This window comes from Syngnathoides biaculeatus, chromosome 20 (genome assembly GCF_019802595.1).
Source record: "Syngnathoides biaculeatus isolate LvHL_M chromosome 20, ASM1980259v1, whole genome shotgun sequence".
NCBI lineage: Eukaryota > Metazoa > Chordata > Actinopteri > Syngnathiformes > Syngnathidae > Syngnathoides > Syngnathoides biaculeatus.
Window position 1 is genome coordinate 2711483 of NC_084659.1, and position 21542 is coordinate 2733024.

Genomic DNA, 21542 nt, shown 5'->3' on the forward strand with positions numbered 1-21542 from the left:
CTGTATTTTATTATGGATCACAAAAACATTTTACCACCAAGTCGTTCTTTCCAGTGCTTCAATCAATGATTCACTTATTTGACATTGACATCACTAAAACAATGGGCCAAATGCATGTATGCTCAGGAAAATGAAAAAAAAAAAACATTTTGAAACTATTGGAAAATAACTATTTCCCTTTCAAGCGCCCCTTTTTCATCAACAAAATCCAACATTAAAAAGCCTTGGTAATGCTGGTGTGGGAAAAGGAATAATCTCCGAAGTGGTAGTAATTCATCATATTTTTTACATTGTAGCTGTCAGGTGGAATCCTGACCTTCAAAATTAAAACTTTGAGAAATTAAAAAAAATATATACAGCTTGCTTGAGTTTTTAAACACAGCTTTGTTCAAGTTGGTAGTCTATCTTACATTGTCATATACTGTTACATCGCTTGAAAAATAGCAAGTACCCCCAAAATTATGTTCCCTCACAAATTTATTGTGCATAAAAAAAAAAAAAAATTATGGATGGAAAAAGGGATCATCCTAAAAATGACAAACACGTCAGGGTAGCACTTCTTTGCAAGGCTTGCCCAAGAAATGTAGCTTCATGTCCCAAAAGTGTCAGTCTTCACCAAAACATTTGCAGATATTTTTACTCAAGGTATCTTAATACTCTGGGGAAAAAAATTAATGACTCACCCAATATTTTCACTTTTACAGATCAGATAAGCTCAAATCGTGTCAACCGCTGTTTGGGGACAAGAGACTTTTGTTACGGGTCAAAGATAAAATAGTAGCTGGTACACAGAATACAAGAAAGTTGGTTCTCAGTCAATAACAAAGTAAATCATTTTACACCTTTACATTAAAAGCTTTTGATCATTGCTTTTCTGACATGTTCAATGGTGTGTCTTAACCTGATACAGGAATCTCTCTCCACGCATTACCTAATGGAGATGTAGAGCATCACATTTATTTTTCACCCCCCCCAAAAATGTTTGTGATAACTTTTTATTTTTTAAAGTGATAACATTTTTTGATTATGTAGTGAAAATACCACCTCAGCATTGTGCCCCAGCAAAAGCTTCCTCCCCGACGCCCAAGCAGTGGAAACGCCGCGGGCACATTTTTCCTTCTATGGATCCAGCGGGATTAATTGGCTCCTTTTTGTGATCCAGTGGGAGGAATCAACTACTTTGTGCAGCAAATGGCATGTGCACTGTGATGTCAGAGAGAGAGAGAGAGAGAGAGAGAGGAGAGAGAGAGAGAGAGAGAGAGAGAGAGAGAGCGAGAGAGAGAGAGAGAGAGAGAGAGAGAGAGAGAGAGAGAGAGAGAGAGAGAGAGAGAGAGAGAGAGAGAGAAAAGATTTACAAAAGTTTTAGAATTAAAGATTGTTAGAATTATTGTAAATATATATTATGGATTTGCTACAAAGTCAAAGTATTATCCTTGCTTCGAAGATTCTTTGCACATACAGTATGCGCAGTCCCCACACAGGTGCACCAGTTGACTCCTGATCTCCTGAGAAGTGGCCAAGGACAAGTTCACCAACACACACACATTGTTATCAAAGAATGTACCGTTATTAACTTGCTTGCTCACCTTTCCCTCTTGACCTCATGTGCTTTTGAAAAAAAAAAAAAAAAAAAAGTACACGAGACGCTGGTTCAGAATGGGGTTGGAGACTGTTACTGTCTAGTCACTCACATTCTCCTCATGGGACAGACTTCTTGTCCTTGTATTTGGAGCATAATATAGAGCTCATGCGGCTACGTAATAAAATCACATAACGCCATATTGCCGGTCAAAATACGTCTTAAAGCATGACACCCAGAGTTTTGTCCGATACCGTTCAACATTTAGAAGGTGATAAATGAAGTTAAATGGAAAAATGAGAGACACTTGGCAAAGAGGACCCATATTCAATGCCGAAGTCGATGTTTTCGGCGATAAGAAAGTGGACTGTTAATTCGCTTCTGCTTGTCTTGGACAACTGGAAATACACATGTATCTGATGAGTAAATTGTCAAAATTTACAAGGAAGAGTTTGAAAATGTATAAAAGTCTGGACGCATGCAAATACTTCGTTGCTGGATCTGTTCTCAATCATAAATAAATCACCATCCATCATGTTTAATTGCCGAAATCCATTGATATTTTCTGGTCTTTTCAGCTAGTATTCCATAGAATGATCTCTTTGAATATCTGTCTCATCTGTTGTGACAACCAACAGCACAACAGGTCTCGGGCAATTTGAAAATCTGCTCTGGTCCAACGGCTCCCACAGTGCAGAGCAGCTAGGTTTGACCGGCAATATGGCACCGTGAAAATGCTGACGTCACATGCATGAGCTCTATTCCAAAAGTCAGGTAATAAACCTGACAAATATTAAAGTCAATGCATGGACTGTGTTCATCTTAGTCTCATATATGTAAAGTATAAATACTATTTAGACATTTTATTCATTCTGGTACTCAGATACATATACATGAAAAATCCTGGGGTGTGGGTGGGGGGGATGGTTGAGTGCGTGTGTTGCGGGGATGGGCTACTTCTTGGTTTTCACGTTTCACGGGGGGGTTCCTGGTCCCCATTAACTGTGAAAAATGAGGGATTACTGTAATTAGAATGTTTGTCCAAAGTGAGCAGGCAAACGTTTCTTACTCATGTGTATTCTCGTCTTTTTAAACTTTCATTCACAAGCAATCTTTGGCCACAACTGAGCAGGAAAAAGGTTTCTTACCAGTGTGTGTTCTTGTGTGTATTTTTAATTTTCCCTTCTGAGTGAATCTTTTATCACAAACTGGACATGAAAAAGGTTTCTCACCAGTGTGTGTCCTTGTGTGTATTTTTAAGGTTCCCGCTCGAGAAAATCTTTGACCACAATCTAAGCAGGAAAAGGGTTTCTCACCAGTGTGTGTTCTTGTGTGAATTTTTAGTTTTCCCTTCTGAGTGAATCTTTTATCACAAATTGGACATGAAAAAGGTTTCTCACCAGTGTGTGTTCTTATGTGTCTTTTTAATTTTCCCTTCTCAGTGAATCTTTTATCACAAACTTGACATGAAAAAGGTTTCTCACCAGTGTGTGTTCTTGTGTGTGTTTTTAAATGTCCCTTCTCAGTGAATCTTTTATCACAAACTGAACATGAAAAAGGTTTCTCACCAGTGTGTGTTTTTGTGTGTCTTTTTAAATCTCCTTTCCAAGTGAACCTTTGACCACAAACTAAGCAGGAAAACGGTTTCTCACCAGTGTGTGTTCTTGTGTGTAATTTTAAGCTTCCCTTCCGAGAGAATCTTTGACCGCAAACTGAGCAGAAAAAAGGTTTCTCACCAGTGTGTGTTCTTGTGTGTAATTTTAACTGTCCCTTCTGAGAGTACCTTTGGCCACAAACTAAGCAGGCAAAAGGTTTCTCACCAGTGTGTGTCCGTGTGTGTATTTTTAAGGTTCCCTTCCGAGAGAATCTTTGACCACAAACTAAGCAGGCAAAAGGTTTCTCACCAGTGTGTGTTCTTGTGTGTAATTTTAAGCTTCCATTCTGAATAAATCTTTGGCCACAAATTGAGCAGGAAAACAGTTTCTCACCTGTATGGGTTCTTGTGTGTATTTTTAAGTGTTGCTTCCGAGTGAATCTTTGACCACAAACTGAGCATGTAAAAGGCTTCTCACCTGTGTGTATTATCACATGTTGCTTTAAATTCCTCATAGAAGCAAAAGTTTTCCCACACCGAGAACATTTCCAGCATTTGTTAGCAGCGTGACATGTCATATCACCTTCCGATTGTTCATGATCATCATTATCATCGTCTATTTGTGACCCTCCACAGTGATCTCCATCACTTGAGCTGTTGCTGGTTGTCTTGAATGTCGTACCAGGGTAGCACCGACTGCCGGAGAAAAATTCCTTGTCTGTTTTTACACACTTGGCCAAGAAAGCTGATTCTGATTCTGGAGTCTCCGCCCCAAGTCTCTCCTCACTTTGACCATCCTCTTCACTCTTTAAATGAACATCAGTGGATGGAACCTGGATGACTTCCTCCTGCTCTTCCTCTTTCATGTGTAGGAACTCTTCCTCCTCCTCTTTGATACAAAGAACCCCTTCACCTTCTTCTTCCTCTTTGATGTGACGGTACATTAAGTGCTGCCATTCTGGAGGAAGATATTCACTGACATCTGCAAGACAAATCACAAAGTGCTGAAATTAATTTGTTCAATATTTAACTGCACCTGCACAATCTAGTAGAGGAAATGTGGTGTTATTACTCAGTAACTCACAATTGCGGAAGATCACCACTGAATGAATGCCTTTTGTTGCGAGTGAGGACAAACGTTCAGTATGGAAGAAAGTCCAAGTTGGCATGGTTTTACCATGAGTAAACAATCCAGAACTGAAACGGGGAAAGAATTTACATGACCCATAATCACTGCCCAAAAAATATTTTAATGTACTTTTCGCCAAATACAATGAAATTGTCAGTTGTTTACAACATCATCTTCTTTTCCTTTCACCTTGTCCCGTTTGTGGTCGCCATAGCGTGTCATCTTAGATGACCGCATATTTGTTTGGCACAGTTTAAAGCCGGATTCCCTTCCTGATCCACCCCCGCTGGCATTTAACCGCGGAGAGAAGCTTACAGCACCTGCTATTCCCAGGTGGTCTCCCATCCAAGTACTAACCAGGGCCGAACATGCTTCGCTTCAGAGATCTGTTCTCAGGGTAGCATGCCTGTAAGCAGTCATTTACAACAATAGTCAGTTTTAATCGCACTTGAAACTCCGCTTTTTTCGTCACAAAAATTGAGCCGACTTGATGTAACATTAATGGCAGAAGTGGAGACGACCTATATCGACCAGTTTTGCAGAGCCAAGTGCGCACTAACGTGATTTTGTTGCAAAGGGCGGAGACACAAGAGGCCGCTCAAACCTTGCGAGATGAATCAGACTTGTCTCCAGTCCCCTCCTGTTACCATGACCTGAAGGAAGTATTTTCCAAGTGCAAGGCCAAGTCGCTGCCTCCTCACAAGCCATACGACTGTGCCATTGACTTGCTGCCCGGCTCCTCACTCCCTCGCGGGAGACTATAGTCTCTTTCAGGTCCGGAACATCAAGCCATGAAAGAATATGTGGAGGAGTCGCTGGTTGCAGAACTTATCTGGCCCTCGTCTTCACCGGCTTTGTTACAATAAAGAACAGGTACCCCTCTCCTCCTCATTGTCTTTGAACTCCTGATGGGGGCCAAGGTTTTTACCAAGCTGGACATGAGGACTGCGTACCACCCAGCGCAGAGAAGAGAGGGGGATGAGTGGAAAACGGCATTAAACACGGCCTTATAATTTAGTGATGCCTTTTGGACTCACAAACGCACTTGGCGTATTTGAGAATTTTATCAATGATCTTTTACGCGAAATGGTTAACATATGTGTTTTTGTGTACCTAGACGACATCCTAATTTTCCCCCCAGACAAAAAATTGCATGTCAGGCACGTTCAAGCTGTGCTCCAATAGTTGTTGCGTCATGATCTGTATGTCAAGGCTGAAAATTGACCCCTCCGTACAGGGCACTTAACCACGCTTCCTGAATTGACGTCACGCCACGTGCGCTGACGTAAGACAAACAATTAGTAAAAATGGCAAATACAATACAATACAATACATTCTTAACTGAGACAGACGCCATGCTTCTGGTTTCATTCAAATCAACGATATATTATAGATTCTAAATACAATACATTCTTAAATGAGAGAGACGCCACGCTTCTGATTTCATTCAATCATTCACACGTAGCAATGTTATGCTAGCGAAGAACGTCTCATTCATTTATACGAGACGAGTATTGAAAATCAAATTCAGGGCATATCTTCGTGCAAACACAGTCTGGTTAAGCTTCGGCCGCGAGCCGGCAAGAAATCGACATGTTTGTGCAGTCCGATCATCGCTAAATATCGCTCAACAAAGAATAAGTGTGTCAATCCTTCACACGTAGCAATGTTATGCTAGCGAAGAACGTCAAGTATTTCAGCGAGGGGTATTTCAATGGTATTTACATGCATATCGACGGAGAAACCATTGATATTAGCGCGAGATCTTTCCAGAGTCAGAGGAAGACCGAGAAGCCATATAATATATTATAACCCAAAGACGAATTCGTCATTGACAGTTTCCTATTTTCGTGTTACATATCACACTTGTGTGCAGAATGTGTATATGTATCTGTATAGCCGTTTGTGAACCACCGTATGAAGGAAAAGAAGGCGAGGGTTGATTTATGAGTTGTTTCTCTCGTTTTCTGTGTGTAACGTCACGCACTCCCCTCAATAATTATTCTTGAATTAGTGCCGAACCTACGCAAGTCCCGACCGAGTACGACAATCACTACTTTAGTGTCCTCAAACATCCTTCCGTCAGTCTTGGTGTCTCGGTGCACGTCGAAGGCTTTTAGGACTGCTAGTCTGGTTTAGCTTAGCTAATTAGCCGCGAAGAATGGGACACGTTTGTGCAGTCAGATCATCGCAAAATATTGCTCAACACAGATCAAGTGTGACAATCATTCACATGTAGCTATATTATGCAAGCGAAGAACTGCAAATTCATTTATATGAGACATGTATTGAAAATCAAATATACGGCATACCTTCGTGCAAACAAAGTCCGGTTTAGCTTCGCTCGGGACCACTGAACAGAGACACGTTTGTGCAGTCAGATTTCTCCTCCCGCAAGCGGCCAAACCACCTCCCCGTTGGGGGCAAAGCGGAAGCCGTCACTGGCGGGCGAGCCGACGCGCGAAGTGGGGTGCCCAGACACCGGTGGCTGGTCGGGGGAGAGCCGGACTAAACCACCTCCCCGCCCGATTCACCTCCGTGTCGGGGCTAACACCAGGCTGGCAGCGAACCACAAGGCCGTGTTGACTTTGTCGGCAAAGCCATGCACAGGCCGTCCTTCCGTGGCGACGGCGCAGAAGCTGTTCGACACGCAAATTGACACGTTTAGCACCCCTTGACTTACGGACACAGATCTTTTGTTACGTTATGAGAGGATTACGCACCCCCCCCCAAACTATTTTTTTTTTAAGTAACTCTATACAGTGAAGAAAAGACGTATTTGAACACCTTGCTATATTACAAGTTCTCCCAGTTAGAAATCATGGAGGGGTCTGAAATTTTCGTCGTCGGTGCATGTCCACTGTGAGAGAGATAATCTAAAGAAAAATCCAAAAATCACAATGTATGATTTTTTTAATGATTTATTTGTGTGATACAGCTGCAAATACGTATTTGAACACCTGAGAAAAGCAATGTTAATATTTGGTATAGTAGCCTTTGTTTGCAATTACAGAGGTCAAATGTTTCCTGTCGTTGTTCACCAGGTTTGCACACACGGTGGGAGGGATTTTGCCCCCCCCCCCACAGATCTTCTCTAGATCAGTTTCAGCTCCGTCTAAAGATTTCCTCTTGGATTTAGGTCTGGAGACTGGATAGGCCACGTCATGTTGAGTGACCCAGCCACGACCCATCTTCAATGCTCTGACTGAGGGAAAGAGGTTGTTGCACAAAATCTCACAATACATGGCACGCTCATCCTCTCCTTAATATAGTGCAGTCGTCCTGTCCCATGTGTAGAAAAACACCCCCACACCCATGCTTCACAGTAGGAATGGTGTTCTTGGGATGGAACTCATCATTCGTGTTCCTTCAAACAGTGGAATTATGACCAAAAATTTCCGTTTTGGTCTCATCTGACCACAAAACTTTCTCCCATGACTCCTCTCTATCATCCAGATGCTCATTAGCAAACTTAAGACGGGCCTTGACATGTGCTGGTTTAAGCAGGGCAACCTTCCGTGCCATGCATGATTTCAAACCATGACGTCTTAATGTATTATCATCATCTTGGAAACGGTGGTCCCAGCTCTTTTCAGGTCATTGACCAAGTCCTGTCGTGTAGTCCTGGGCTGATTCCTTATTCCCTAAGGATCATCGAGACCCCACAAAGTGATATCTTGCATGGGGCTCCACTCTGAGATTGAACGTCATGTTTAGCTTCTTCCATTTTCTAATGGTTGCTCCAACAATGGACCTTTTTTCACCAGGCTGCCTGGCAATTTCTCTGTTGCCCTTTCCAGCCACGTGGTGTTGTACAATTTTGTCTCTAGTATCTTTGGACAGCTCTTTGGTCTTGGCCATGTTACAAGTTTGAGTCTTACTGATTGTATGGTGTCTTTATGCAGCTAACGACCTCACAGAGGTGAATCTGATTCAGGATAATACATGGAGTGAAGGTGGACGTTTAAACGCAGACTAACAGGTCTTTGAGGGCCAGAATTATAGCTGATAGATAGGTGTTCAAATACTTTTTTGCAGCTGTATCACACAAATTGTTAAAAAAAATTATACATTGTGATTTCTGGATTTTTCTTTTTAGATTATCTGTCTCTCACACAGTGGACATGCACCTATGATGAAAATTTCAGACCCCTCCATAATTTCCAAGTGGGAGAGTGGGAGAACTTGCAATCTAGCAGGAGGTTCAAATACTTATTTTCTTCACTGTACACACCTACCTGTCATTTGGAACCCATGCAGCTCTCGCCCTTTGCACCTGTGCAACCCATTTTTCATGACAAACCGGGTTTACTGGAAAAGTATGAAAAGAAAATCCATCCTCCCGAATGTTCGAACAATATCCAGCAATACGACGAGCTGGCATTTTGGCGAACATAAAAGAACAAAGAGCTACAGTACCTTCCAGGAGGTAAAGCAACTATAAACACACGAACCCGCCTGAGTGGGCTCCTGCTAATAATGTCACTTCCTTCTTCTCAAAAACAAATCCCTTGAGAGGATTTTCATGGTGGGGAATACAAAAGCCCACACACGTCAAAATCATGTTTTGTGGTGAAAAAACAAATGGGTCCACTCCGGCTGCCTTTTTTTCATTAATAACATACTAAAAATCATGCATTTCATGACAGTGGGGCTTTAAGCAGCAAATCATACTCAAGTATAACCATTACACAACAAATTAAGGGATAACTACTTTAGAACACAGGAGGAGAATAGTTTCTTCAAGTATTATTTTAAGTTCCTGTAAAAAAAGGATTTGGTAACAGTAAAATGCAATATCTCAACATTATTGTTTATTATGATGACAATCTGGAAGCAGCCCAAGGGGGCACATGCCAGTGCAATCTGTAGGCCGGTCCCAAGCCCGGACAAATGCAGAGGGTTGTGTCAGGAAGTGCTTCCGGCGTAAAACTGTGCCTAACAAATATGAGTATTCATCTAAAGGATGTGACCTAGAGATGAAAAAGAAATCCTGGAAGGAACTAGAAGCAGTAGTCCTGAGCATCCCAAACAGCGAGAGAGTTGTGATTGGTGCAGTTTGTAATGGACATATTGGGGAAGGAAACAGGGGCGATAAAGAAGTGATGGGTAAGTACTGCATCCAGGAAATGAACTTTGAGGGACAGATGTTGGTGGAGTGAGCAAAAAACGATGGAAATGGCTGTAGAGAACACTTTTTTCCAGAAGAGGCAGGATCATATAGTGACTGACAAGAGCAGAGGTAGAAGCACGCAGGTGGATTATATTCTGTGCAGACAATGTAATCTGAAGGGGGTTACTGACTGTAAAGTAGTGGTAGGGGAGAGTGTAGCTCAACAGGATAGGATGATGGTGTGTCGGATGACTCCGGTGGTGGGTAGGAAGATTAAGAAGACAAAAGTTAGAGCATGTGGTGGGAGATAATAAAGGAAGAATGTTGTGCGTCTTTTTAGAAAGAGGTGTGACAGGCTCTCAATGGACAGGAGAAGCTCCCGAAAGACTGGACTAGTACAGCCAAGATGATCAGAGAGACAGGCAGGAGAGTGCTTGGTGTGTCGAGGTGGCGAAGCCTAAACAAGAGGCATTTGATGACATGTACACCAGGTTGGACACGACAGAACGAGAAGAGGATCTCTCCAGGTTGTCCAGGCAGTGGGATAGAGATGGAAAGGATGTGCAGCAGTATAGTAGATTAAGAATAGAAATGGAAATATGTTAAATGGTACCAGTCGTGTGCTAAATAGAAGGAAGGAGTACTTTGAGAAGCTAATGAATGAAGAAAATGGGAGAGAAGGTAGAGTACAAGAGGCAAGCATGAATGACCAGGAAGTGGCATTGATCAGTAAGGGAGAAGTTAGAAAGGCATTGAACAGAATGAAAAATTAAAAGACAGTTGGTCCTGATGACATACCAGTGGAGGTATGGAAGCAATTAAGAGAGGTGGCTGTGGAGGTTTTGACCAAATTAATAAGTAATAGAATACTAGCAGGAGAGAAGATGCCAGAAGAATGGAGGAAAATTGTGCTAGTCCCCACTTTTAAGAACAAATGCGATAATTAGAACTGCGGAAACTACAGGGGAATAAATATGATGAGCTACACAATGAAGTTATGGGAAAGAGTAGTGGAGAATAGACTCAGGACAGAAGTAAGTATCTGCAAGCAACAGTATGTTTTCATGCCTAGAAGGAGTACCACAGATGTATTATTTGCCTTGAGGATGCTCGTGGAAAAGTACAGAGAAGGTCAGAAGGAGCTACATTGTGTTTTTGGAGACTTAGAGAAAGCCGATGACAGAGTAGCAAGAGAGGAACTGTGGTACTGCATGCGCAAGTCTGGTGTGGCGGAAAAATATGTTAGAACAGGTCAGGACATGTATGAGGGCAGCAGAACAGTGGTGAGATGTGCCACAGGTGTGTCAGAAGAATTTAAGGGACAGCATCAGGGATCCGCTCTGAGCCCCTTCCTGTTTGCGGTAGTAATGGATAGGCTGACAGATGAGGTTAGACTGGAATCCCCTTGGACCATGATGTTTGCAGATGATAGTGTGATCTGCAGTGAAAGCAGGTAGCAGGCGAAAGAACAATTAGAAAGATGGAGGCACGCACTGGAAAGGAGAGGAATGAAGATTTGCCAACGTAAAACAGAATATATGTGCATGAATGAGAGAGGCGGAGGAGCTCCAGGGAGAAGAGATAGCGAAAGTGGACAACTTCAAATACTTGTGGTCAACAATACAGAGCAATGGTGAATGTGGTAAGGAAGTGAGGAAACGGGTCCAAGCGGGGTGGAACAGTTGGCGGAAGGTGTCTGGTGTTCTATGTGACAAAAGAGAAACAACAGGAAGCAGAACTGGAGGTAGCAAAAATGTAGATGTTGAGGTTCATGCTCGGAGTGAGCAGGTTGAATAGGATGAGAAATGGGGTCATTCGAGGGACAGCCAAAATTGGATGTTTTGGAGACAAGGCTTGAGAGAGCAGACTTCGATGGTTTGGACATTTTCAGAGATGAGAGAGTGAGTATATTGGTATAAGGCTGCTGAGGATGGAGCTGCCAGGCAAAAGAGCGAGAGGGAGACCAAAGAAAAGATTGATGGACATTGTGAGGGAGGACATGAGAACAGTGGGTGTTAAGAGAGGAGGATGCACGAGACAGGCTTAGTTGGAAAAAGATGACACGCTGTGGTGACCCCTAACGGGACAAGCCGAAAGGAAAAGAAGAAGCTTCTATATCACCTCATTCATATTCTCGTTTTATAGACTTCTCGAATTTACTTAGTACCACCACATCCTTGTGGTATAAGCCGGTTCAAGATCCTAGTCTTGCATCCTTCTTCTCCTATCCTCTCTTGTCCTGTTCTTTCGTCACCGGGTGTAGTGCTACAGTCTCATAAACCATTCAGATTAAATGCTTCTTTGTTGTAGATATGGCATGATTTACTTCTCATTCTGTTTGCAGTTAGCACTTTTAATTTTTTTCCTCAACTTATCAACACTGATGCTCAATAACCTCATTTATAATAGGAAGCAATCAAAGAGGAAGCTTGAAAACTCCACTGTGACACAGTAAAACTGTTCTGGCATATAAGGAATGCTGATTCCCGGTCCGCTCGATCTAACAGCTGAACAGGACACACACACACACAAAAAGTTGATGACTGCGTGGTTTTAATCAGACATGGAATGCCAAGTGCTTCTTGACAAAAGTGAAAGGTCAACCCGTGTGCTTAATTTGTGATATGCTGCAACTACAGCAGCTAACACTGGTTTGCTGTGAAAAGACTACAATTAGAACTATGATGACAAATACAGAAATCTGTGATGAAGAGCATAAACTGCAAACCAAACAAGGATTCCCCCCCCCCCCCCCACCATACCTTGCACACCCAGACATGTACAAAGTCCCCCCAAAACTACAGAATTTACAGACAGTTTAATCAGGAGTGCTTACTGGAACGTGTTGCGCTGACATGCCCAGAGAAAAAGAGAGCATTTGAGAACATGCCACTCTCCCGAAGCACTGTAACGTGTCTGTTGAGGACATCGCTGGAAACTTGGAGCTTCCACCGAGTAACAGAGCGGCCGACTGATTATTTTTCTTTGCAGATGGACGAGAGCCGCGATGTATATGACACTGCAAAGCTGCTCATCTTTTTACATCGATAACTGGAGACTTTCAAAGAACGGAGCAGGTAGCAGCCATGCAATCCCATGAAAGGGAACACACCACTGGGAGTTACTCGTTTCCAAAACTAACTGCATGTTTCGACAAGTTTGGACTGAAAGGAGACAAGCTGGCAGGTGTGACAATGGATGGCTGTCCAAATGTGATTGTGAAAAATTGTGGAATTTTGAAGATAATATAGGATAAAGTGATAGAAATGAACCTTGTGCAGAAACTGATATTTTATTCTTCCTCAGGATGTTTTGTGTAAATCAGTCCTAAAACATTAGCCATGTTGTTGATGCTGTAACTACAAGGGTCGTTCAATAAATGAGGTAAATTTTTCATGATAAGGACTTCTAATACAGATAGAAGTTTACTTTTTTAAAATTTTTTCCACATGGATTGAATTTCTTTTGCATATTAAAAAAAAGTTTTGGCTATTTCAAAAATATGGCTGACCAAGAAGCATACTCCAGGATCATATAGCGGTCAGTTATCAAGTTTCTGGTTACTGATAGGTGCAAAAAAGTAGAAATTCATAGTAAAACGTCAACTATGTATAGTGCCACACGTTTCAGCCAATAAAATGTCTACAAGTGAGCTAAATTGTTTTAAGAAGGACGGAGCACTGTTAAAGATGAAGACAGGCCTGGGAGGTGTGAGGTCTCCTGAGGTGATCGAATCAGTCAACGACCTCATTCAGTCTGACAGAAGGGTGACAGCGGATGACTTTGAGGTTATCGGTTGGTACAGCACACAATATTTTCTATGATGACATTGGCTACTCGAAGGTCAGCTGCCAGTGGGTGTTGCTTACTGCGGAGCACAAACACCGGAGGGTCAAGTTTCCCAGCAGTGTCTCTCCCACTATGAGGAAGATTGTGATGAGTTTCTGAAGAAGGTAGTCACATGTGAAAAGACATGGGTTTGGCACTATGAGCCTGAACCCAAACGGCAGTCCTTCCAATCACCATTTCATTCTTTTCATTCCTTGAGAAAGGAAGGAAAGGAAGCACTGTGCTGAGGCAGGCCAAGAAATACAAAAAGAACAAATTCAGGAGTCATCAGACAGAAGGAGTCATCTTGCATCATTACAACACACAGCAGCCCAAACAGTGCAGACAATCAACAAGCTGTGCTGATAACAGCTCCCTCATCCCCCTTTACAGTCCAGACCTTACCCTTTGAGACTTTCACCTGTTTGGTCCCTTGAAAGCGTTCACGAGAGGCACGATGTCTGTAAGTGACAATGAAGTCAAACGTTTTGTGAGTGACTCCCCAAGATATAAGTCCAAAGATTTTCACGCTGAGGGAATGTGGAAGCTTGTGCACAGATGGCAAAAGTGTGTGGCAGTGCTGGGAGACTACGTGGACATGGTCACCGATCCTATCAATGACGTCTTTGATCGGCTTCACAAAACACTACCTAAATTGGTCTGATTCTCTGATCGATTCATTGAAAAAAAGATGGTGGGTACAGGGTGGCCATGAGAGACAAAATAATATATCTGCAGTGTGAAAACACACAAAACCCATCATGGTTTCTAAGTTAAGCAGAGAAAGTGAAGGGGAGGCACCACTATCTTATAAAACATTTGTCCTGGATAAAGCAGAGTAAAATGGATGCAATGATGTTGAGATATTTATTTCTCAAATATTTTGGGCTCAAACAGTTTTTTTAATCTTTGGTTTCATTCTAGAACACTTTAGTGTCCTCTTTTTTTTTTTTTTTTTTAAGTACAAAAATTTGAACTTTGTGTGTTTGAATGAGAAGTGTGAGAAAATGTTCATCCATCAAAGACATTTTTCGTACTCGGTCTTCTGTTCCGGTTGATATTAGATGGATTTAGTTGATGATGCAGTCTTCCACAAAGTTTGATCCATCGAAGGCATTTTTCGTACTGGGTCTTCGGTTTTGGAAAGGGTACGAATCGAACTCCACCAACTCGCCTTTCAGGATACCTGTCGTCACTATTACAAAATCTGTGACTACACCTCTTAACCATATTTTTTGTTAAATAACCCAAATACGCGATAAAACGCTAACAAAACCTATACTGGACCATTCAATGTTGTCTGAGAAAATGGCGGGAGCAAAAACGGGCTTTGGTTTATGCAGATCTCTGGCCTCTGATTGGTCAGTGACGCGGATTGCGCAATATCCACGGAGGGGTCAATTGGGATGCCCGACATGATGTGCAGTTTCCCCGAGCGAATCAGGATCCACAACACAATGTGCAATCATACACTGGGGGAAAAAAAACAAAACTACTAAACTGTAACTCAATCCACACCCAAAAAAAATCCATGTGAATGAATGAATGCCATTTATTGTCATTCTTGTGCACCTTTTGCATGTCTTTCGGCGTCAAACTAAATTAGACCCAGTTTAGGTTGTACCCTGCCTCCTGCCCGATAACAGCTGGGATAGGCTCCAGCGCTCCCGCGACCCTTGTGAGGATAAGCGGCTCAGAAAATGGATGGATGGAAGTTAGCACACATTACTTCTGTTTTATAATGTTGGCTTGACTTGAATATGTGATTAGAATACATGACCAGACAAGAGCAGTGATTTCCAAACTTTATGGAGCTAGGAACATATTGTATTTTAGGATTGGAAAACAGCACAAAAACAAATAAAGATGTCACAAAAAGTAGATACATTAATTGCTGTATGTATTTACTGCCATCTGGTGGGAGACCATGAAATCTGGTCTGTAGCACTATGCCTCCTTGGCACGAATAGATAATAATAATAAAGATACATTTATTGTAAACGTATGTTTTTACCCATCAAGTTTATACAGTAAATGAACAAGTTATTTCAATAGACTCATTGTGATCAGATAATTTTTTTAAAAATTCGCTGATCAGTGATGGGCCCCAAAAATCCAGATGGTTTTAAAAGTAAGTTTCTTAAAGTAGTATATTTAAAGTAAGTGAGTATCTAATCACTGATGACCACCTCTCAGCTGTCCTTCGCAAAACCACCTCAGACATTCAGCAAAATTTCAATGTTGTTGTAGGCCAAAACTGACTGCATTATTCTCACTGAAGAGGTAAAATGAAGTGAAACCAAGTTACAAATTTCAGTGTTTATGGAGATTGACAAATTCAAAATAAATTGCACTGACGTGATGTTTTGTGTATTACTTCTACAGGGCTATTTTCTTATTTGGCATATTATGACCTTTTGACCTATATATTTAAATCCAGTGCAACGACAAAGGTCTCTAGGAACAAAAAATTCCGGTTACAAAACCCCTCCTCAGAAAAATCTGATACGAAAGGAAAAAATAGGCACTGGGATCCCCAAATCCCACCGAACGTAAACATCCTGTATCTTGGTTTCTGTGGTGCTGTAGAGTTGCTCTCCTATTGGCTATTACGAAGAATTTCCTGGCATCCCATTGGCTCGAAGGGACATCAATCTTTACCCACTTCCTCTATCCCGGTATGTGTGACACGACCGAGCCTATCCGTGCAGTTTTTGTGTATTACTTCTATAGGAGTATTTTCTGATTTGACATTATTTCACACACGACGGTATGTTCATAATGTTACGTAAAATGCATCATCAAACGGGTCCCATAAATAAGAATATCAAATTAGAATGCATAAAAGAAGTGAACCGACCTGCTCTGCGTAGGACAATTCGAGGCTCCAGAATGAACACAGTGTCCATTAGTTGACGTTGTGGCTCCTCCTCCTTTTTTGATCCACAAACTTCTTCCTCGTACTCTCCAGTCCTTCGTGCACACATTTTCACAACACTTTCTGTGCTACATAAGAGGGATGAGAACAAGTGAAAATTGGACATCTAAATCCCATCAAGATTCAGATTTGGACATTGTGTGTTAAACACAGTACATTAGCGAAAATGTGGAAACACCAAAAAGTCAACAAAAGGAAACCTGAAAAGATAGAGATAAAGCTTTTTTTCTTCTTCTACTCTAGGAGAGACAGTTTGTGATAAAACAGACATTATTCAACAAAAACACTTAGAATCCATCCATCCAATTTCTGAGCAGCTTATCCTCACAAAGGACTGCTGGAGAGTATCCCAGTTATCTTCGCATAGGAGGCGGGGTAAACCCTGAACTGGTCACCAGCCAATCGCAGGGCCGAAAGAAACAATTCACACTCAAATTCACACCTATGGGCAATTTAGGATCTTCAATTAACCTACCATACATGTTTTTAGACTTTATACCAAGTGTACCAGCCGGTTTGGAATCCACCAATGATTAGCATTTTCTGCTGATTGGCCAATCAATTTTCATGTCATAAATCATTGATCTGAACAATGACATGATTGATCGGCTGTTGCAAAAGACATTTGTCATCGCCGTCTTGGACAGTATATCTGAATCCAAAACCCAGTTTATTTTTATGTAGTACGAATTAATTGGCTGGCGGCACACTGGATCAGCTGGTAAAACGTTGGCCTCACAGTTCTGAGGACCCAGGTTCGATCCCGGCACTGCCTGTGTGGAGTTTGCATGTTCTTCCCATGCCTGAGTGGGTTTTCTCCGGGTACTCCGGTTTCTTCCCACATCCCAAAAACATGCAACATTAATTGGACACACAAGATTCCCCCTAGGTGTGATTGTGAGTCCGACTGTCTTCTGTCTCCATGTGCCCTGAGATTGGCTGGCAACCAGTTCAGGCGGTACCCTGCCTCCTGCTCAATGACAGCTGGGATAGGCTCTAGTGCACCACGTGACCCTTGTGAGGATAAGCGGCAAAGAAAATGGCTGGATTTATTTGGCTTTACAAGATCAGGATCAACCAGCAACCCCCCCTCCCATTTTCCTTGATAATACAGTTGGCATGAGCCACCCTTGTTGTCGTCGCCACAGAAATGAGTGTATAAAGTCGATTTGAGTTGACCAGATAAAAACCCACTGATCATTAAAAAACGGATGCAGTGCTATCAGAATTCAAGATTTTATTGCAGTAGTCTGACATCATGCAATTGTGAAAGAACAAATTTATCTTGTATTCTGATCTGTGAAGTCTCTCATTTGCCTCGTCTCTCCCATCATTTGTTTTATAACTTTATTGGCCATCATATTATATTTACAGTACAGCATCAAAAGACATGTAAAAACTAAACTAAATACGACTATATAAAAATAAACTTGGTTTTAGATAGACATACACTGTGCATGATGCAGAGTAAATGTCTTTCTTGGAGCCAATTAATGACGTCATTGATCAGATCTGTGAATTCTGAAACTAAACCGAATGAATCATCATAAAGTCTGTTTAATAAATTTTTTTTCGTGTCTTTTGATTTTATACTGTAAATATCTGACAGCCAATATTTAAAAAAAAAAAACATGGAAGAGACGAGGTGGCTGACAGATGACACGTACTGTGCAGATCAGACAAGATCTTTTGCAACTGCACTGTGAGACTAGTACAAAAAAAAATCTTGTATTCCGATTGTACCTTCATCCATTTTTTTCCCCATCATTGGCCATTATCTTGTCAACTCAAATATAACTAATAACCGTGGAAATGACAACACGAGTGGATCGCTCTGACTGGATAATAAGAAGAAAATGACAAAAAAAAACATGTATGTGCTCATCGGTGCTGAGGATAGAGGAGGACGTTCATGTAAGTCTTGCTTAAGGTATGGTCACGTAGTTTTAATACTATATGACTTTAAGCAGGCAACAACATTTTATGTAGGCTGGCAAACTATTGCTGTCGCTCTTTCTAGCGGTTGTATGTAAACATGCTGCCGTTTTGTCTAGTCATGGTCAAGTTGCGATGTGGTGAAATGACGTAATTACAACAGAGTAATTTAATTGACCCCTCTGTAGAAATTGAGTCATCCGGGTCGCTGACCAATCAGAGGCCAGAGATCTGCATAAATGTTGGCGTCCGCCATTACCTCTGACAAAGTTGCATGGTCCAGTATAGCTTTTGTTAGCGTTTTATCACGTATTTGGGTTCCTTAACAATAGATATGGTTAAGAGGTGTAGTCACGGACTTTGTAATAGTGACGACAGGTATCCTGATAGGCTAGTTGGTGGAGTTCAATTCGTACCCTTTCCAAAACCGAAGACCCAGTACGAAAAATGTCTTCGATGGATGAAACTTTGTGGAAGACGGCATGATCAACTGAATCGATCTAAAATCAACCGTAACAGTTATGTTTGCACGAAGGTAAGCCCTATATTTGATTTTCAATACATGTCTCATATAAATGAATTAGCAGTTCTTCGCTTGCATAACATAGCTACGTGTGAATGATTGACACACTTGATATGTGTTGAGCGAAACTTGGTGAGGACCTGACTGCACAAACGTGTATCTTTGTTGGCGGCTAGTGAGCTAGCGAGTCCTAAAAGCCTTCGACGTGCACCGAGACACCAAGACTAAAGGATGGATGTTTGAGGACACTAAAGTAGTGATTGTCATACTCGGTCGGGACTTACGTAGGTTCGACACTAATTCAAGAATAATTATTGAGGGGAGCGCGTGACGTTACACAAAGAAAACGAGAGAAACAACTCGGAAATCAAGCCTCGCCTTCTTCTTTTCCTTCATACGGCGGTTCACAAACGGGTATACAGATACACATACAGATTCTGCAAACAAGTGTGATAGGTAACACGAAAATAGGAAACTGTCAATGACGAATTCGTCTTTGGGTTATATTATATTATGTGGCTTCTCTTCTTCTTCAGTGAAATATCGTTGAAAAGCAGACAGCAGGGCTTCAAGTATTTCAGCGAGGGGTATTTCAATGGTATTTACATGCATATCGACGGAGAAACCATTGATATTAGCGCGAGATCTTTCCAGAGTCAGAGGAAGACCGAGACTACTATTACAAAGTCTGTGACTACACCTCTTAACCATATCTATTGTTAAGGAACCCAAATACGTGATAAAACGCTAACAAAAGCTATACCGGACCATGCGACTTTGTCAGAGGTAATGGCGGTGACGCGGATTGCGCAATTTTCACGGAGGGGTCAATTACAGGACGTTAGCACCCATTATTTCTGTCTTATTGTAATATTGATTTGACCTGAAGAATACAGACCAGTATATTTAAACCTTTTTGAGTAAAAGCACATATTTTATAATTGAAAAATCTCACAACACACTAACATACAAAAATATCATAAAAAGTAGAAGCGTTAATTGCTGCATTAATTTACCGCCATCAAATGTAAGACCATGAATTAGTTCTCTCGGTAACTTTAGATCACTGTCATAAATAAATGAACAAAGATGCATTATTTAATATAAATATACATGTATTTTTAAGCAATTAAGTCCACAAGTGTAAATAGTAAATGAACAGGTCATTTAAATGTAGTCATTGCTTCGTCTTGTGATCGGATCGTTTTTTTTTTTTTTTTAACTCGCTGATCCTGTTAAACTTAGTTTTTAGGAGAAAGTCCACACAGGCACGAGGAGAACGAAACGCTACACTGGCGAGGAAGGGATTTGAACCCCAATACTCAGAACCATCGCACCGCCAGAAAACGATAATAACAAAAACTAACGACTCCGACAATCGAGAACATTTTCATCTCAGACAAAGCCTAAAGAATTTAGTTGTTAGTGTGTGTGTGTGTTTTTTTTAACCCAAGACATCCAAATCCTCTTATATTTTTTAATTTACAAACTAAATTAATCAATACGCGTCGAATGAATACAAAACATCACATTTGGACAAATTTACTAATTTACTTCCGGTTTAGATAATGCGTCACATATGACCAAGTGGGCCTTAACTCCAAATACAAATGCATTTAATGCAGACATGTGAGACGTTTCAGGGTAAAAAGAGTAACTGCGGTGCGTTGTGAGCGCTTCATTACACTGGGTCATCTGTGACTCCATGGGTTCTCCAGGGTTAGGCACACTTAATGTCAGTCTTGTCTATCCTTACCAGTCGGTGGCGGAAAGAAGAATACTTTATTGCTGGATTGATTTCTGATGAGAGAAGTGTTGATCACAAACGCGTCTCTTTGTTAGCAAGCTAAACGCAGATATGCAGAGAAGCTTCGACGTGCACGAGACGACTCCAACCTGACACGAAGATCGTATGAATAACGTTTTGGTCCACTGAAGAAGTGATGAGGGGCGTCCCGCGTCAAGGATTCGCAACATTCGGTCCAAATTCAGGAAGATTTACGATAACCGATCGAGTCTCCTACCGCATATGGCGAGAAGGAAAAATAAATCCATTGCCTCGGATCCCTTGCGCCACAAATATTTAAAGCGACAGATCACCGCTGCTGCCCCTTCAAGATAAAAGCTAATCTTTCGACTGCAGGGGGGACTGCAGTAAGAGACGAACCCACCCAGGAAGTCATCCCACAGCATTATCAATGTTAAACAACACTTGACCAAACAGGCTTAAGAATTTGCGTTCCCTGACCAAGAGAGCTCTGGTGGCGGTGGCGGGAGAACTACATCATCACCACAAGACGGTCTTGAAACGTTTATTTAAGATAAAAAAAAAGTCTAAACAAACGTTTATTTAAGATAACCGTTTATTTAAGATAAAAGTTTGTTTTGCTTCCCCCCCCCCCAGTGAATTAAAGTTTAGTGTAGGTTTAGTTGTGCGCATTCACAGAACTGCAGCAATTTCACTTATCAGCTATCCCTCCCCCCAAAAAATAAACTCTATCCATTGCTTGGCAATCTACGCCACAAAATTTACAGTTACATAAACATGAACCAATGACTTAAAGTGTTAAATCGTCAATTTAGTGTTGAATTGACTTAAAAAATAGTGTTAAATCGTCAATTTAGTGCTGAATTGACATGACGACACATTACAGTACGTGCTTAAACATCAACAAGGACATATATCCAGTAAAAGTTGAAGTATGTCGAATGTCCATATTTAGTCATGACTCCATAATTTCCTCATGTCCTCAGTGGGGCTCTGTTCTGTAGAAAGATGTGTCCTTGAGAGCATCTTTGCACGTAGGCTAACCTTGATGAACTGCATACTGGACACTTTGTAATAATCCATTGGTAGCTAAAAGCGGTTGAGACAGAAACCCTTTGTCTAAATGGAAAGCCCC

At 41.4% G+C, this 21542-nt stretch overlaps 1 protein-coding gene across 11 annotated transcripts; it reads right to left on the reverse strand.

Annotated features, from left to right (window-relative positions):
- LOC133493625 (gastrula zinc finger protein XlCGF57.1-like) lies at positions 1-20802 on the reverse strand. Of its 11 annotated transcripts, none has more exons than XM_061807211.1 (5): positions 20536-20800; positions 16104-16249; positions 4258-4370; positions 3757-4155; positions 1-1203 (listed from the first exon to the last, which is right to left on the reverse strand). In XM_061807211.1, exons 1-5 carry the CDS (start codon positions 20614-20616, stop codon positions 1172-1174), a joined length of 771 nt encoding a protein of 256 aa, XP_061663195.1. In that variant the 5' UTR covers positions 20617-20800; the 3' UTR covers positions 1-1171. The 11 variants fall into 11 exon arrangements, with proteins under 11 accessions (XP_061663195.1, XP_061663193.1, XP_061663194.1 ...); XM_061807209.1 differs by having other exon boundaries at positions 3652-4155; XM_061807210.1 differs by lacking the exon at positions 1-1203 and adding an exon at positions 1250-1505 and having other exon boundaries at positions 20536-20802.
- Between the last annotated feature and the right edge of the window lie 740 nt (positions 20803-21542).

Bases quoted from the DNA above. Each gene is read 5' to 3' on its own strand.
- LOC133493625 (XM_061807200.1), bottom strand. From the start codon at position 20,616: ATGTTGCGAATCCTTGACGCGGGACGCCCCTCATCACTTCTTCAGTGG. The intron at 16,250-20,535 runs GTTGGAGTCGTC...CCTCTTATGTAG, and splicing joins TCATACGATCTTCGTGTCAG to CACAGAAAGTGTTGTGAAAA. The intron at 4,156-4,257 runs GTGAGTTACTGA...TTTGTCTTGCAG, and splicing joins AGTGGTGATCTTCCGCAATT to ATGTCAGTGAATATCTTCCT.